This window comes from Perca fluviatilis, chromosome 23 (genome assembly GCF_010015445.1).
Source record: "Perca fluviatilis chromosome 23, GENO_Pfluv_1.0, whole genome shotgun sequence".
Classification (NCBI taxonomy): Eukaryota; Metazoa; Chordata; class Actinopteri; order Perciformes; family Percidae; genus Perca; species Perca fluviatilis.
Window position 1 is genome coordinate 24,221,954 of NC_053134.1, and position 18,787 is coordinate 24,240,740.

The window sequence follows — 18,787 nt, forward strand, 5'->3', positions numbered from 1 at the left end:
TTCTGGGAATGGCAGAAAAACGTGCCCTGGTTTATTGGCATTTCTTTAAACCAATCACAATCCTCTTGGGCAGCGCCAAGCGCCTGGTGGGGCCGAGGAGCCTCTGCAAAATAGCCTCTGGAAGGAACTTGTTTTGGTGGAACGTGTACGTTCAAAAGTTGTTTTAGTCGTGCAACAGAGAACTCAGATTGGACAGATAGTCTAGCTAGCTGTCTGGATTTACCCTGCAGAGATCTGAGGAGCAGTTAACCATAGTCCTCAGAAATCCACCGGAGGTTAGAACGTCAACAAAAAGAAAGGGGAAGGTGACGGGACATCCGGCCGAAAAGAGGGACATCTGGTGGAATTTCCGGCAACACCGGAGCAATCCCGGAAGTGGAACTTAGTGGATATAGACTACATTTCCCCCCCCCGACTCATTTCCTGGTTCTCCTTCTCTATAATCAACATGAAATCAAGGAGAGGGTTAACTTCTCCTGCTCCAGATTTCCCACCGTGGTCAGAAAGAACAGGGCAGACACTTTGTTTCTCTCGCTATGCCTCTAGAGTCACTACTCGCTCCGAAGCTAATCACAGTCACGCTCTCACTCGCTCTACCAAACACTCCCCGCGCACACACACACACACGCACACACCGGCCCTGCTATTCTCTTAAAGAGATCGACGCACACACCAACATACAAGTCTAAACTTTATTCATGCCGCCAAAGCTCAGAAAAATCGACCCCGTTTCGGAAAAACATTACACCGCTTTATGGTTGTGTAAAATTTGCATTCTGTGTGAAAGTACTCCTGACAAAAACAACGGTCCAAAAAATATATTGAGGTGCAAATTAATCGCACGGAAAAAACACGTCCCCAGTGTGTAAAAACCTTTTAGAGACGTGTTCTCGGATGGGAAGAGTGCATTCCAGACTCAGCAGGCATGAGTCTCCAATGGGATGGATTAATCAGCTGGCAGGAAAACTAAACTTCTCTACTAAGTGCCTCTGAGTTGTCAACACAAATGTCCTTCAGCAGGACAACTTAGGAAACGATCACACCTACAGTTTTCTTTCATCAAACTAGTGTGAAAACATTGAATCTGCTAACTTTTTGCAATTTTGTATCTTAGCCTTCGGGGATTGTAAATGCAAGCCACACAGACTCAGCAGCAGCGCATTCATAGGAAAGAGTTTTAATCATTTTTTTCTCCCATGGTTCTCCCATCTTCCCAGCCTCAGTCCCTTTTTTAAATTCCGCCGATCAAGATGAACTTCATGTGAACTCCTTCATGTAATTTATTGAGACCAGAATTGACTGCATCATTACAAATTGCAGTTTGACCCCAGTTTGTGCTGTCCTACACTTTCCAAGCATAAGGTAACTTTCGGCAAGATAAATGCAAACGTATATCTTCTTAGCCCATAAAACTTCACGTTTTGGATCAGTATTTTGTAGTGGGTTCAGATTACAACCCCACTCCTAACAAACAGCCTCATGGCTCTAATGGAAGAGGTTTTAGTTGGGCTGGGTTTTAAATGTTTTAAAGTGCCCATATTTTACAAATTTTCAGGTTCATAATTGTATTTTAAGGTTGTACCAGAATAGGTTTACATGGTTTAATTTTCAAAAAACACCATATTTTTGTTGTACTGCACAGCTCTCTCTCACTGCTGCAGATCCTCTTTTCACCTGGTCTCTGTTTTAGCTACAGAGTGAGACCTCTTTTCTTCTTCTTCTTCTTCTTCTTCTTCTTCTTCTTCTTCTTCTTCTTCTTCTGTACTATCTTTGATTGCACTCGCACATGCGCAGTAACTGCTAACGATAATGCTACGAGCTAACGGTTGCGGCTAGCCAGCTCGTTTCGGCTTGTGACGTCACAAGCCGGGCCGATTTTTGAACAGCTCACCCGGAGACTGAAGGCAGGACACATTCAGAAACCGTATCTCACTCAAAACAGCATGGATGAATATTTTTCAAAGTTTGTATGTGTGTGGAAGCACCAGAGACCCAAAATAACACCCCAAATCCCAGAAAAAGTGTTTTTTTCATAATATGGGCACTTTAAACCGATGTACAGTACCAGTCATAGGTTTGGATACCCTTTTTCCCATTCGCTTGAATGAAAAAGTGAGTCCAAACTTTTGACTGGCACTGTAATTACAATACCCTTTTTTTGTTTTTTTTTTATCAATACCAAAAAGATCTTTTGTTTTGATACCTTATTTGCTGAATATGAAGGTTGGTGTTCATTTGCAAAATGAGCCAAGGTTCTTAAATGTATCGGAGCTGTCTTAAAGGATACATTTTTTATCATTTTCATTGTACTGATAATAATAACATGAGTAGCTGAGATGTAGGAGCACTGTGACATCAAAAAAAAAAAAGTGACAAAAGTGAATTATCCTTTAACACACACAGGACTATAAGACGTTATACTAAATAAAGTTCAATGAATAACTTATAATTTAAATGAGGGTATGCTTGATTAAGAGTGTGCGCATTTAAAAACTTGACTTTGGTTTTATTTGGCGTCACCATATTTGAAACGGGACTGTTGTATGGGTTGCGTTTGTGGACTGATTCGAGTCCATCGCTGTTCCACATATCCGCTTATATCTGTTTCCTCTCCATTGTTCCCTTGCAGTACAGGGAACAGGAAGCCATCCGCCTTTGCCTCAAGCACTTCCGACAGCATAACTACACAGAGGCCTTTGAGTCGCTGCAGAAGAAGACTCGGATAGCACTGGAGCACCCGATGCTCACCCACCTGCACGACCGGCTGGTGCTGCAAGGAGACTTTGACGCCTGCGAGGAGCTCATAGACAAAGCTGTGAGAGGTATTGCACTCGGCCTGATGAATCTAGAGCAGAGATCTTCAACAGGGGGGTCCTCAGAGTGACTGCATGGAGGGGCCACCAAATTATCGCTAAAAGTTAAAATTTAAAGTAAAAAAAATGTCTTAACATCAATACCAACATATTATTAGCAAATATAAATCTGTTTATTTGTGGAAAGAACAAAACATTAAAGTGCTCATATTATGCTCATTTTCAGGTTCATAAAGAATAGGTTTACATGGTTTAATTTTTTATTAAACCATGTTTTTTTATGAAACCATTTTCATGTTTGCTGCAGCTCCTCTTTTCACCCTGTGTGTTGAGCTCTCTGTTTTAGTTACAGAGCGAGACATCTCACTTCTGTTCCATCTTTGTTGGGAGTCGCATATGCTCAGTACCTAGGTAAGGACTACTAGCCAGTCAGAAGCAGAGTATGAGGGCGTGCCCTGACAGTACCTAGGTAAGGACTACTAGTCAGTCAGAAGCAGAGTATGAGGGCGTGCCCTGACAGTACCTAGGTAAGGACTACTAGTCAGTCAGAAGCAGAGTATGAGGGCGTGCCCTGACAGTACCTAGGTAAGGACTACTAGCCAGTCAGAAGCAGAGTATGAGGGCGTGCCATGCTAGCAGCTAGGCGGGCATTATAACGTGTGTTACAAAGTGACCATGTTTGTCTCTGAAGTAAAGGCTGGACTACAACAGAGCTGTTTGGAGCAGTTGGTGAACAGGGTTTTCTGTTGGAGATGGTAAGTCCTTTTGGGGGGGACTTTGGGCTTTTTCACTTTGTAAACCTATAACATGCACAAAAAAGATATATAACACAATAAAGGAAAGGGGAAAAGCCAAAAGCCTAATATGAGCACTTTAATACTGGCCCATAGGTAAAGACGCCAATATACTTGGTTTTTCACAATGCGTACGCATTGACAAGCGCATACTTTGCGTGTACCTGGAGGATTAACCGTATATCCCCTAGGGGGCAGATCAGGGCCATGTCATCCCTGGCCGACACCGGGAGATCTTCCTTGACAACTTCCGAGTTTGCACGACGTAAACAAACACGGCGACACTCAGGGAAGTTATGATTTTCAATTAGGTTAAGAGAAAAAGGGCCAGCGGCGGCGGCGCAGGTGGTACGTTAGGCCTTTAAACCAAGCACGACAATGGCGAGTAGGTTTCTCTCATTATGCCAATGAGAGATAACGATGGCGTCGCATCAGCCCGCTAGTTCCACACCACACACGGTGAGCCAGTTAGTTCAGCAGGATATACTGCCCCCCCACCCACACGTTCATGTGCTGAATTGCATCGTGCGGACACGTAGCGTAAATCTCTGAAGACGTGCACAACCTACGCTCCAAAGGAACGCAGAATGCGCGTGGAAGCCATCTTACGTATGCAAACACACAGTTAAAAGCAAGTATATTTGCGTGTTAAGGTAGTCCCTAAGATGGCCTTCCACAGATAGTTAATATGGATTCCCTGTGCCACATGTATGTTTAACATTAAAACATGATTTATAAAATCATGCAAACAATTATTATTTGAATAGCTTAGTATTCTATGCACTAAAAAAGGTACTTATAAAGGCTTTAGGCCACCCTACATGTTATTGAAGGCCCAATTTAATATGCAACTTAGTTTTATACAATATATGTTTTGGGGTGGGTCCCTGCTCCGTCTCTGTTTCAGTTAAAGGGTCCTTGGCTTAATAAAAACGTAGAAGACCCCTGACCTAGAGTAAAGATGACTGCAATCATGTATTTAATTTTGAATGATACGGAGTCAAATCCTTTTTTTTTTTTTTTTTGCCTGGTTTCCGGTTAATTGATGATTTTGCCATATGTGATCCTCTTCTCTCCTTGCTAGATGGCTTGTTTAACCAGTATATCAGCCAGCAGGAGTACAAGCCCAGGTGGAGTCAGATCATCCCGAAATGCAACAAAGGTACAAGCGCCCAAGAAATCAACCGAGACGACGTGAACAGTGAGACCATCTTTTCAAGTGGGGAAATATTCCCCATGTATCGATCAAACATTTCAGCACACGGTGAAAGCTTTGTGGCCCTGTAGCTAAAGCCATGCCTCCCTCCCTCCCTCCCTCCCTCCCTCCCCTCCTCCCTCCCCTCTGCTCCTCCCATCGATCCCACATGATCCCACCCACCTCGCTTTCCTCTGCGTCATCCTCCATCTCCCACTCTCATACAACACCCCTTGTCCCCTTCTTCCTCTCCTCTTTGCAGGCGACGGCGACGACAACAGGCCGGGGATGAGGGGAGGACATCAAATGGTCATTGACGTCCAGACTGGTGAGACCCACGCAGCTGATGTTATGACTTGGCTGTTTAACTGACGCTATGACTCACATCCTCCTCCGCACACTCAGAACATCAAGCTCCATTACGTTTAATCAAATTAACCCTCCCCTCCACCTCAAGCCCACCTCCTTCAAAAGAAAAGCGTCCCGAGGGCATTTCTGTACTTAGTAGCACACGCATCACGGCTTTTGTTTCGACCGAGACACGCAGCTTTTGTTAGACTTTTTTTTTTTCTCCTGTATCTGCCAAAGTTGTTTCTGGTGTACAAAAGCCTGGTGTGTGTGTGTGTGTGATGCAGTGTCTGCAACTTGTGTCAGAGCTGAGAGAAGTGTCTCAGGCCGCACACACTGACTTCTGTGTTTTGCTCGCAGTAGTTGATAATAGAAGTTGATGCAGGAGAGCCTAAATGATTTCTTTGTCACCAGTCCTGTCTCGTCCCAATTCTGTCCCCCCTTTTTTTTCTTCTTCTTCTCTTAATCCCATTTTCTCGATTGGCAGTAATGATTTTACCGTGCACTTTGATTGAAATGTGTTCTTTGTCCCGCAGTCCTGTTAAAATCCTTTTTGCTCCTTATACCGTTTAGATCCTGGGTAATTACTTTCTGTTTTGGTTATTATGGAGCTCGCTAAAGAACCTATGCACAGTGCCGTATGTCTCAACACAGAGCTTTTCCTGAAAAAAAAAAGTTTTCTTAACCCCTATTCGCACGGGATCTGGGGACCTCGTGCGATTTAGATTTAGAAATGACCCCCCCCCTCCCCCCCCACACATCAGAGTTTTGTGTGGCTACCCGGAGGCGCGTGGAGGACTGCTGGGCTCAGGCCACCGCACCGCACTTGTGTTGTGGTTCCATTTATCTTTTTGGGCCAGGCCCAGTAGAGGTCTCCAGAGGGCTCGTCCCCTATCCCGGCGGCAGCCACACAGCGTCACCGCCAGCCCTCGGACGAAGCCGCGGGGAGCGCGTCGACTCGTGGACGGAGGTCTCCGGTCGGGCAGTGGTACAGACTAGGTTGGTCATGAACGGCGGCGCCCACAGCCCCCCGCGATCCCCCATCCCTCTTCATCAAAAAGGGATAATTTAACTATTTACACCATGCAATGAAAAGCTTGCTTTGCCAGGCTTCCTAAGCTAAGACGAGCAATAAAACAAATGATAAAATAGTTGGAATAACTAGTTTGGAAAAGAGATTACAAATGACTAGAGGTCACTAGGTAATGCTAATCCCGTGTGAAAAGGGCTTTAGTCACAGTCCTGTAACTTTTACTCCCGGTTCCATTGTAATACTTAGTAATCATTTCCTTTTTATATTAAGCTAATAATCACACATCATGATCTCATGTTGAATTACTGCACCATACACAGTTAGTTAATACATTCCTGTCCACTCCCAAGCAAGTTCCTGGAGTCTCTCTCTCTTTTTTTGTTTTTAACCCAGTGGTTAGTTCATAGGTTTACCTACTGTAGGGCTGGATATCTTTCAAAAATGTTTCAACGCCAACAACGTGACCTGGCTACTGGTTCCCAGAGGTGTCAAAAGTATTCCCATTCATTACTCAAGCAGAAGTAGAGATACTAGGGTTTGAAAAGACTTCTGTAGAAGTTGAAGTATCAACTCAAGCTTTTTACTCAAGTGAAAGTGTAAAAGTACTGTTTTCAAAACTACTTCAAGTATAAAAGTACAACTAATGTACGGGGAAAAAAATATAGCGCAATTTATCTGGATAGTTTTTTTTTTCATTTTTTTTTTTTTTTTTACGACGACAAGCCGGAATGAAAACAAGCCGAACTGAAATAAGAGTAACGAGGCTATTTTTAAAATGTCAGGAGTAGAAAGTACAGATAATTGTGTGGAAATGTAAGGAGTAGAAGTAAAAAGTCTGCTGTAAAATAATTACGCCAGTAAAGTATAGATACCCAAAATTTCTACTTAAGTAAGGTAACGATACTTGACACCTCTGCTGGTTCCTGAATAATACTTTTTTTGATACCAATTTTATGAAACTAAGAGAAATTACAACATTATGGCACAAATCCTTCTTTTTTATTTATTTATTTATTTATTTAAGCACCTGCTACGTGAGCCCCGTCTCTGTGCTTAACGTAGACTTCTTCCTGCCTGCCTCTACGACTTGTAACGTTAGGCAGCCAATCACAAACATTATTAGATCTTGGTAGTAGCATGCTGCGTGCTTATTGGCTCACTGACACCGATGAGATTTACTCCTTAGGTGTTGCATGACGAAATCTTTTTGATACTCTGTAATTTAGAGTCGTTCGGTGCCTAAAAAGTATTGAATTCGGTACCCAGCCCTAGGTTTACCTTCACCTCCCAGGCCCAGGAGCCACACATATGGTATGGTCACAGTATCCTTAAGGATGACCTTCATTCAGGTTCTTTTTTCAAACACAACTTTAATCTTAAACTGATCTAAAAGTACAATAAGTTAATTTTTATTTGCTTTACTGATCCGTTGATCAATGATCGTTGATCATTATCAGTGACTCATTGAATACACAACCAATTTTTTTTCCTGGCCCATCCTCTGTTTTTGGAAATGCAGCAGTCGTGGCACAGCTTATTTCCTCCTTCACAAGTCTCTGATACAATCACAACTTCACACTACTCCCATCTGCCTGAGCTGCAGTGGCCTGTGTTTGACCCGAGCCATGTTTTCACAGAAGAGACCAGCGAGCTTGTTAGTTAGAGACACGACACAAATGTGTTGTAAAGCGGTAGTATGTTACAGAACATCAAATGTCTTGTTGCAACACGTCCTCTTCGGCAACCTTATCGCTAAGTAGTTCCCAGATGTGTTTTTGAGGATTTAAAAAAATAATGGGTGGGAAAGTTATATTCCAAGCCAGAATTTGGATTTAATATCCCCAAAAAATGAATACCCCGAGCCAATTCACAGAGTTGTGACTGGAATTGGGGCGAGTCGAGGCGTGTTTTTTTATTGTTCGTATAGACTGTAAAGCCTGATCAATTTCCAAACAGACAGATTGCTTTACTAATTCTAATGTAGGCTTACAGTCGCCAAAGTGTGCAGTGCACTGGGCAGCTGTGTTATATGTGACACAAAAAAACGCTGCAGCGGAGGGTCTGGCTAGTCCACACAGCATTCCGGGATGGGAGAAAAACACGCTCCGGTTTATTGGCATTTCTTTTAAACCAATCACAACTGTCTTGGGCGTCGCTAAGCTCCACACAGAGCCTCTGCAAAATAGCCTCAGGAAGGAACTTGTTTTGGTGGAACACAGTTGTATTAGTCGTGCAACAGAAAACTCCGATTGGACAGATAGTCTAGCTAGCTGTCTGGATTTACCCTGCAGAGATCTGAGGAGCAGTTAACCATAGTCCTCACAAATAGGCCAGAGTTTAAAATTCCAACACAAAGAAAGTGGCAGGTGACAGACGTCCGGCTGAAAATGAGGGACATCCGGCTGGAACTTCCGGCGGCAACGGAACAATCCTGGAAATGCAATGTCGATAAAGACTAGAGCTGACCGCACTGGCACATGCGTAGAAGTTAAGGGGCAAAAAAAGATAAAATCATCCCTAGGATAATAAGGATAGGAAAGAATCCGCACTTGTCAGTGTTAGTGATCCCCATCATCTCTACAGTTTGTAAAACTTTGGACAATCAAATGGTAAATGGTGCCTGACTCCTTTAAAACACAAATCAAGTCTGTTTTCAGTCAGCTTGTGCATATGCGTGTAAAAGGTTTAGTGAGGATGCAGTGTATATGTGTGTGTTTTTAACCCCGGTACAAGTTCACTCTCAGATATCAGCGAACACATAAAAATGCCGCAGGGTGGATCGTGCCTCTCTGCGTTGACAGATTTGTCTACACAAATGGACTCCGTGCCAATCCGGCTCCTCTTGAGGAGCTTTAAATACTTTCTGAAAGCATAACTTTAGTCAGATTATTCCCGGTAACGGGAGTGGGTGACAGTTTGTACTGAGTGCAGGGATGGTAGAGCACCTGAGTTAAGCCGGCTGCCGGCACGGCTTTGCTTTCCAAAGCAGAATGCACATGACGGAAGAGGAGGTTTAATGTTTGTCCACTCGTTTGTTCGCCCGCAGAGACCGTTTACCTGTTTGGGGGCTGGGACGGCACACAGGACCTGGCTGACTTCTGGGCTTACAGTGTTCAGGAAAACCAGTGGGCCTGCATCTCCAGAGACACAGAGAAAGAGGTACGTGGGCTCAGGAAACACAGATGTAGAGCTGTAACAATTCCACTGTACAATTAATTGTTTAAGAAATAATTGCGATATACAATGCAATTGTCTCTTTTAGTCAATTTAAAAAAAAATATTCATTAACCCTCGGAGGACAAAAGATGCACCGGCACTTAGAACAATAAACCTTAGTCTGTCAGCGGCAAAAGAAGCACTTTTGTGAAGGTAAATACAAGCTGCACAATTGCCTGTTAACTTACATTGGAGCTTGATTCACCGCTGCTGACTGCAGCGATCTCTATTAATACTGGACCGACGTCCGAGATTGTTGTTCCCATCAGTCACTTAAAACACCAAAACATAGTTTTGACACCAAAACATAGGGAAATAGGGTCCAGGGTAACAGGTTGAAAAAAAAACAGTAGTTACTCTTTAAGTGTTAACCAGATATTGTATTAGCTTTAGTTCATGTTACTTTTTATTTCATTTTTGGAGGTGAAGTTTACTTGTTAATATGATTCATAGTCTTCATCAGGCCTGAAATTATCGGTGGTTTGACCAACAATCTTTGTGAATAATTCTTTTCATCTCCCCATCAAACACATTGACTGCCCATCAAGACTAGTTAATTCGTTCAGACACCAACTATGCATGTCTAAAACAGTCTGTCTCCTGTGAACCAATCAGAGCGGTCCGAGCGCTCGCTCGTGCCACAAGATGTGCATAGACTCCCAGCGGCGTCAGATCTACACGCTGGGCCGCTACCTGGACTCCAGCGTCCGGAACAGCAAGTCCCTGAAGAGCGACTTCTACCGCTACGACATCGACGCCAACACCTGGACGCTGCTCAGCGAGGACACGTCGGCCGACGGAGGGCCAAAGCTGGTGTTTGACCATCAGGTAACTGCATCCGTCTCTGCCCGTACAAAGGCTGCACGATATGAGGACAATTTGCCATATCAGCGTTTCCCCAGGGTCTTAAAAAGTCTATAATTTAAAAATCTGAATTTGTGTTGTGTTCTAGGTCTTAAATTATTTTAAACAGGTCTTCATTTTCCTAGGTCCATGCCACTCTACCTCTAATGCCCTTTTTTATTATTCTGTGGCGTTGTCTTTCGCTAGTCCAAATATAATGTTGCTGTATTATGACAACAAATGAGACAAACATGCTACTTATATTGCAGCCAATCAGCTTTGGTGTTATTGGTGCGAGTCTCTTCCTGATTGCACCACAGACATAAAACTGATTTTATTCTTCAGCTATAGGGAAGTGAAAGTTTAGCGATACTGAATTTAGGGCTTAGTTGATGTTGTGATTATAGGTCTTAAATTTCATTCATTGTCTTAAAAAGTCTTACATTTGACTTGGTGAAACCTGCAGAAACTCTGGATATGCCATAACGTGGCTGAATATAGCGATGACCATATTACTTGCGATAAGTAAACAAATATTACTTTCAGTATTCTCAAGGTACCCGCGGGGTCTTCAAAGTCTTAAAAATGTCTTAAATATATTTGAAAAATAAGGCCTTAAAAAGTCTTAATTCTTTAGAAAGTCTTAAATTTTATTCGCAAAGGTCTAACATTTGTGTTGTCCTTTCATAAGATTAAAAAAGTCCTTCATTGTTTTGTCACAAAGCATGTATTTATTGAGTACAATAAAATGTTGGTAAACAATTATTTTTAGAGCCTAAAATCCTTTTCTGATATTCCCTTATATCCTGCATACTTTGCCTGTATGTTCATGAAGTTGGTATTAAATGTCATTCTAAATGGTCTTAAAAAGGTCTTAAATTTAACTTGTAGAAAGTGGGAACCTGGGGGTACCTTGATTCTGTTTTAGTACAACACATTGCTCGTTGTATTTAAAACGCATGAAAGGTAATCATTTCCAGCATACTTTTATAACACAAATTAAACATTGAATTGAATGTAAAAGGCACCACTGAATAAAGAATGACAGTTACATTTTAAAGTGCAGTTTTCTGCTGCTGTTTTCTTTCATCTAACACACAAAATCTCTGAGTGTCTTTGGCGTTACGTCGCAGCCTATCGCAATGTGCGATCTGTTGTGAACACTGATTGAAAACATCAGACAAGAAAAGGAATAATAAAAAGTAAAATAAAAATGGATTTAGAGACGAATGCACACAAATATATAGAAAAATGATTAAAATATAGAAAAAATACCCCCAAAAACAGTGACCTGTTTAAAACAATATAAATTAAAATATAAACCTGTATGAATTGTTATAAAATTATTATAACTATACACACACACACTCTCTCATACACACACTCATACACTCACACACACGCACACACACGGTGCCAAAAATTCTTCTATGCAGGAAAAACCCTGGAATTTACCAGCAGCATTTTTGGTAAATGATTAACTGATTACGTTATGTTTTTCAGCAAGAGTCCTTTTTGCTCTGTCCAGCTTCTCTGGTGTGATATTAATTCTTCTCCCGTGATAGTAAACTGACGTCACCTCACACCTCCCAGTCTACAGAAAGTGTAGTGTGAGCAGCACATTAGCAGAGCTCCATCTGTCTACACAGGATGCCTTCAGGCGCAGTATGGAGTGTATGTTACTTGCGTATTGGCAGCGGTCAGAGCCCAACATGCAGTCCAAAAACATGTTCATACATTGCCCAGCTTAGATCTCATGTTACGTATCACAGATTGTTAACAGAAATGTCCTCAGTGGATTTTTCACTTATGACTTTATTTAACATGATGGTACAAGGTGCATTATGTAGATGCTGCTATTGAACTGAGTCATAGCACACATTTCAGTTTACAGTGAAGTAGTGATATTTTTCATTGGAATTGTTTTTATTATTATAACTTTAGCTTTTGTGATGAATGTTCTATGTTTGACTCTTCAATGTTCCATGCTTTTTAAAAGAAAAACACTTATTGCTGGCTGTTCATATCCATGTTCCATAAGAATATAGAGCAGTTTTGATGGTGTCTCATGTTCTAATGCTCCATGACATGTTTTATCTGTTACAGTGAATATTGGACTTTAGCTAAACTTTTAAGAAAAAAATCGCAAATCGAATCATAATCGCAATATCTGGCCGAAAAATGGCAATTTTCAACTTTCCCCAAATCGTTCAGCCCTATCTCATACGAAGGTTGTAAGGACAGGTTCCGCACAGTCGCAGTCACTTAAAAGGTTTGGAGAAATGCCGCCTTCTTCATTAAAAAATCCATGTATTCAGAATCCGAAGATAAAAGTGTATTGAATGTGAGGGTCATTTACGACTGACTTTGAATGCAGGGCTTTCAAAGTTTTTTCTACTCTGATAGAGGCGAGACAGTTTTTGTAAGAAGTGCCCCAGCATTCATTAATAACTTTATAAAGTCGATGATAAAAAAATTATATCTTTTTGAAAGTAAAAAATGAAGCAGAAAGTATGGCCTTCCACAAATAGTGGAAATCAGTACCTGCACACTACCACGTGAAAAGTATCTTTGGTACTGTAATGCTGCTGGTTGTTTGAGGAGAAATAAAACCTCCAAATGAAATGGGAAACTCCTCCCCCTCCCTCTTTCTGAACTCTGCCGCTTCCTGTTTCCTCCGTCTCTTGTCCTCTGCTCCCTGCCCTTCCTGCAGATGTGCATGGACTCCGAGAAGCACATGATCTACACGTTTGGCGGTCGGATCCTGACGTGTAACGGCAGCGTGGAGGACAGTCGGACGTCGGAGCCTCAGTTCAGCGGCCTGTACGCCTACCACTGCCAGGCGGGGACGTGGAGCCTCCTGCGGGAAGACTCGTGTAACGCCGGCCCGGAGGACGTCCAGTCCCGCATCGGCCACTGCATGCTCTTCCACACTGTGAGTCCAGTCCGCCCCTACTCAACATTTTGGAGTTTGTTTCTATTGCTGTGAGGAAAGTCTCGCATTGTCAGACCTCTCTCCACAGCGCTGCGGAGGAAGGTCTGGCCCTTTTTTGCACAACATTCCTGGCTGCATTCCACTTAGGAGAGGCCCTGGTGTTGTGCATGCTGACTCACTGAAATAGCTTACTGGGACACTTGATGGAATTGAGCCATGGTTAAGGTTATCAGTTTCAGCTGTGCTTTTCCTACTATGACAAGTCAACATGTCTGCTGTGAAAAAGGTCCATACACGCTGCCTCCTGTTTATGCCCAGTATACGAGAATGTTGATGAGATATGAGGTTTGGGCGATTTAGCTGGAGCTAAAAACACTGGTGTCGTCACTGGAGATCGCTTTTGGCTCAAAAGTCCACTTCAAAACCAACACGTAGCGATGTAAATGTAGCCATAGACTACTGTGGAGGATAATCCTGCCTGGTCAATTATTACAGATACTGTCAGCTTGAATGCTAATCGTTATTTTCTCCATTTCTGTCTCTTTGTTTGCCGTACCTCGCGGCCACTCTTCCCCCTAACAGAGAAACCGCTGTCTGTACGTGTTCGGAGGTCAGAGGTCAAAGACGTACCTCAATGATTTCTTCAGCTACGACGTGGACGGAGACCACGTCGAGATCATATCTGATGGCACCAAGAAGGACTCGGGCATGGGTAACCAAACCCACCATTTCTATTTCTAAAGTCACACTTGTGTAAAGAAGCTGGTTGGTCTGCCAATCTGAGGTTGTTCCTTCCACAGGGGGAGGTTCTGACATGATAGGAAGTTGGGATAGGAGTGAACAGGAGCTCACCTTAGTGGTCCCCTAATACTGTATCTGAAGTCTCTTTTATATAGACCTTAGTGGTCCCCTAATACTGTATCTGAAGTCTCTTTTATATAGACCTTAGTGGTCCCCTAATACTGTATCTGAAGTCTCTTTTATATAGACCTTAGTGGTCCCCTAATACTGTATCTGAAGTCTCTTTTATATGAGCGTCTAGTGGTCCCCTAATACTGTATCTGAAGTCTCTTTTATATAGACCTTAGTGGTCCCCTAATACTGTATCTTAAGTCTCTTTTATATAGGCCTTAGTGGTCCCCTAATACTGTATCTGAAGTCTCTTTTATATAGGCCTTAGTGGTCCCCTAATACTGTATCTGAAGTCTCTTTTATATAGACCTTAGTGGTCCCCTAATACTGTATCTGAAGTCTCTTTTATATAGACCTTAGTGGTCCCCTAATACCGTATCTGAAGTCTCTTTTATATAGGCCTTAGTGGTCCCCTAATACTGTATCTGAAGTCTCTTTTATATAGGCCTTAGTGGTCCCCTAATACTGTATCTGAAGTCTCTTTTATATAGGCCTTAGTGGTCCCCCTAATACCGTATCTGAAGTCTCTTTTATATAGACCTTAGTGGTCCCCTAATACTGTATCTGAAGTCTCTTTTATATAGACCTTAGTGGTCCCCTAATACCGTATCTGAAGTCTCTTTTTATATAGACCTTAGTGGTCCCCTAATACTGTATCTGAAGTCTCTTTTATATAGACCTTAGTGGTCCCCTAATACTGTATCTGAAGTCTCTTTCCCGAAATCCAGCCTTGGTGCAGAATTACAGCCACTAGAGCCAGTCCCACAATGAGCTTTCCTTAGGATGTGCCATTTCTGTGTCTGTAGCTATTGAGGAGGAGGTGTGGCCTTGACCAACTGCCACTTTGCTCATTTGAAAGCCATGATGTCTCTCTCTCATGGGTGGGCCAAATTCTCTGGGCGGGCAAAGCAGAGAAAGGGGAGGTAACCTTGCTCCTTATGACCTCATAAGGAGAAGATTCCAGATCGGCCCATCTGAGCTTTCATTTTCTCAAAGGCAGAGCAGGATACCCAGGGCTTGGTTTACACCTATCGCCATTTCTAGCCACCGGGGGACCATAGACAGGCTGGGGGAACTCATATTAATGTTTAAAAAAATTCATAAAGTGAAATTGCCATGGGACCTTTTAAGTATTTATAATTATCCGGATTTTATGTTGATAGGGCAGCATATTATGACGACTAATATGATGTGTGCACAACGGTCAGTGTGCAATCTTGTTGGCAAACAAATCATTCCAGTGTGTGCTGGGTAGGGCTGCACAATATGTCGTCCTTTTTTTTTATCGTCGCCGTGATATCAACTGGCACAATATACATATCGCAAAAGGTTGGGACATATCGCGATAGACGCTACGAGATTTTTTTTGTTAGTTGAAAGAAACTATCCGTAGACAACTGCACTTTAAAGTGTAACCGTCATTCTTTTTTTAGTGGTGCCTGTTATTGTCAATTCAATGTTCAATTTGTTCAATAAAAGAATGTTAGAAATGATTTGTATTAAATTCAACAAGCAATTTTTTGTATTTTAGAATAAAGCTGAAAGCAATAGAAAGGCAGAACTGTGTACATTTTAATATCTCTTAATTTATCGCAAATAAAATCGTTATCGCGATATTCAACAAAGTTATCGCATGTCACATATTTTCCTCATATCGTGCAGCCCTAGTGTTGGGCACTTGTTTAAAATGGCATCACCACTTGACTCCTGTGGCTGCATGTTTTTTATTTATTTTTTATGGTAGCTGCCGTGCAGCCTCATTGGTATTGTTTAATTCAAACCTGTGTCTCCATCAGACAAAATAAGCAGCGTGCGAGCGTGGCAAAGTGTTTCCTGTAGGAGTTTATTCAGCAGTAGGGGGGGGGGGGAATTGTTTACAGAAAGTTTGCTGATCCTGGACCAACTTCCCCTTGCTGCCGTTACACGGACCGGTTAGAGCCGGAGCTGCTGCTTGCCACCAGCACTCTGTGACCCCCCAGCCGCTCGATTCCAGTTTCTACAGCCGCTTATTGAAGGTCTGTCTCCGGAGCTCCTGCCAGCTCGCGAAGTGAGGCCTAAGAACCCCGGGTAGCGCTAGCTAGCTAATTCTTCTCTCATTCCTGGTTTGATAAACAGTAAATTCATTATTCCTGTATCGCTAATTTCCAAGCTATGGTAGCTGACATACCCTGCAGTAGGGCTGCACGATACTAGGAAAATATCGCAATATGCGATACCATTATTGAATATCGAATACGATATAACCTGCGATAAATAAACGGATCTTAAAGTGTACTCAGTTCTGCATTTTCTGCCGCTTTCTGCTGCTTTTCGGTATACTGCTAAAATACAACACATTTCTTGATGATTTTAAAACAAATGAAAGGAAATCATTTCCAACAATCTTTTATTGAACAAATTGAACACTGAATTGAATATAAAAGGCAGCCATAGAACAAGAATAAAGTGCAGTCTTCTACCATTTTCTTTCAACTAACTTCGTGTCTTTCGTGACGTGTCGCAGCCTTTCGCCACGTGTTTATATCCGTTGATATCGCGATGACGATAGAAAAACGATATGTTGTGCAGCCCTGCTTTGCAGAAACGCAGCCATCAAGGCTTTCGTCCCTGTTTGCCACTCTGCCTGAGGAGAAAATGCTGCACTCGTGCTGTTGTTTATTAGGTTGTCATGACTTTGCAAGTGATTGACGCCCTGTCGCTGTTCCAGGGGCTCACTCTCAAAGGGGGGGGAGAGAGAGAACGGGCGACCGTTTGTCTGAGTTCAGTGGAGCGGACAGCTCTGCAGAGTCGTGTGATTCTGATTTCATGACATTTCATAAAATCAAAGCGGTGACAGCAAGAATTTAGCGGCGGTGGGCCGCCGCTGCAGGATGTATAAAACGGAAACAAGGTGGCATATCTGCTGCTGCAGTCAGAGTCTCCTGGGCTCTGTGGGGCCTCTCTGCCGAATCTCTGCTTCAAAAGCCCCGGCCCCAGACACACAGACTCACTGCGACCTCAGCTCCACCTCAAACGCAGCATAAATAAACCTCTTGTCTGCCGGCCGCTCACTTCTGTCCCGCCAGAGCCAGAGGGGGGAAGAGAGAGAGTCTAGATGCAGTGAGAATATGAAATTGAAAAAAAATTCAAATGTGTGCGCCGGTGAAGCAGAACAAGAAAAGAACAGAATGTTACCTTGGCAGGAAGGAAGCAGAAAGCACAAACAGTTCTCTCTTCCCCTCTCTCTCTCTCTCTCTCTCGGTCTCATAATCGGTCTCACATGTTGATGTGTGCCGTGGCTCAGCACTGCAGCGGCATCTCGGCACGTCTCCCTTCATGTGCTGACCAGTCCCTGCAGACTCCGTGTGGGAGACGTCTGTTGCTCAACCTGGGAGTTTATAGTCTGATTCAGTTCATTTGCATGATATCACTGTAATAAATGAAATGTTGTGTGGTTTCCCACAGTGGCTGCACAGTGTGACAGAAATTCCATATGGCCCAACCTTAATTCAACATAGTGCCAAATATTATTTGCGATTGAGTTACCATCTAAATATTACAACAGAATTGTAGTCCAAATAACTGAAAGAACACATGGTTATCCTGAATATAAAGCAGCAGTTCATCACACTTAATTTCTTGCATTCTGAAAAGATTTTATGCACCAATTTATGGTGTAAATGTTTTTTATTTATGTGAAGGAAAACCCAAAATTCAGAAGATGAGTGACCATAAAATATAATGCAGTGAGGGGGCTTTCACGTCAGGGACCTGCGTCCGGATCCGAGTACTCTTGACCCCAAAGTCCAGTTTGTTTGAGGAGCGTGAACACTGCGAAATGTGCCCAAGTCAAGCAGGACGTCCACTCCAACAGGTGGTCTCGAGTACAGTTCATCGCGGTCCGCATCTGGTGTGAAAGCCAACTGTAGGAGTTTTTAACCGGTTATGAAATGGTCTCAGTTTAATACTGATGCCAAGATTTCAGAACCAGATCCCGCTTCGCTGCTGCCGCCGTCCTGCAGTCGGAGCCCCGGGGGGAGGCTGGGAGCCCCGGCGCCCGACAGCAGCGGCTCCTCCTCCGAGTTGCCAGTCCCAAGGAAAGCACGGTTATGGGTTGCCGCAACTGTGGTTTTCATGCGTTCTCCCATACGGTTCGCATCATGAGTCAACTGTTCCGAAACACGGAACTGGACTACTATTTTAACGCGACTGTGATACATTTTTAACCGCTTATGAAACTTGTCTCAATCTGTCACCGATGCCGCACGGACAGACAGCCGAAGCTTCTCGCTGTGCCACCGGTCCCGCCCCCCACCCCCAGAGCAGCATGATAACCGGGAGAGTCCGGTTCAGCCTCAGCTCTGCAAACTGAGATCCCGTTAGCGCTTGCTTCACAGCGGAGCGTTCAGGTCCAGTCAGAACAGCGCAGCTTAGCGCCAGCCTCATGTGTAATATATAGCGCAGGCTCAAACCTCTTTGAGGGGCGCCAAGAAAAAAAGGCCTGCTATAGCAGCAGATCTTCACGAGTGTTTCGTTTTCCCGCCCTGCCATTCCGTTGGGCTGTTTGTTTTTCTCCCGTGCCGTCCAAAAGGTGCTGTCCGCCTGCCTGAGTCAGTGTGAACGCAGCACAATGCTGAGTCAGCCGAGTGCTGAGCTGCTGCAGCTTATCGTAATTGTCATGCCCGTTGTGCTTCCTCCTCTGTGTGAACAATTCACTGG

General features: G+C 43.3%; 1 protein-coding gene across 2 annotated transcripts in view; it reads left to right on the plus strand.

Moving 5' to 3' along the window:
* Positions 1-18,787, plus strand: part of mkln1 (muskelin 1, intracellular mediator containing kelch motifs) — a 39,889-nt gene that overhangs the window by 12,335 nt on the left and 8,767 nt on the right. Inside the window, exons 6-12 of one of the 2 annotated variants that reach the window (XM_039792096.1) lie at positions 2,630-2,822; positions 4,692-4,808; positions 5,065-5,130; positions 9,230-9,342; positions 10,015-10,227; positions 12,956-13,177; positions 13,760-13,889. In XM_039792096.1, the coding sequence (XP_039648030.1) occupies positions 2,630-2,822; positions 4,692-4,808; positions 5,065-5,130; positions 9,230-9,342; positions 10,015-10,227; positions 12,956-13,177; positions 13,760-13,889 (1,054 nt within the window). The remainder of the gene's footprint in view (positions 1-2,629; positions 2,823-4,691; positions 4,809-5,064; positions 5,131-9,229; positions 9,343-10,014; positions 10,228-12,955; positions 13,178-13,759; positions 13,890-18,787) is intronic. The other variant, XM_039792097.1, reaches the window with a different exon arrangement.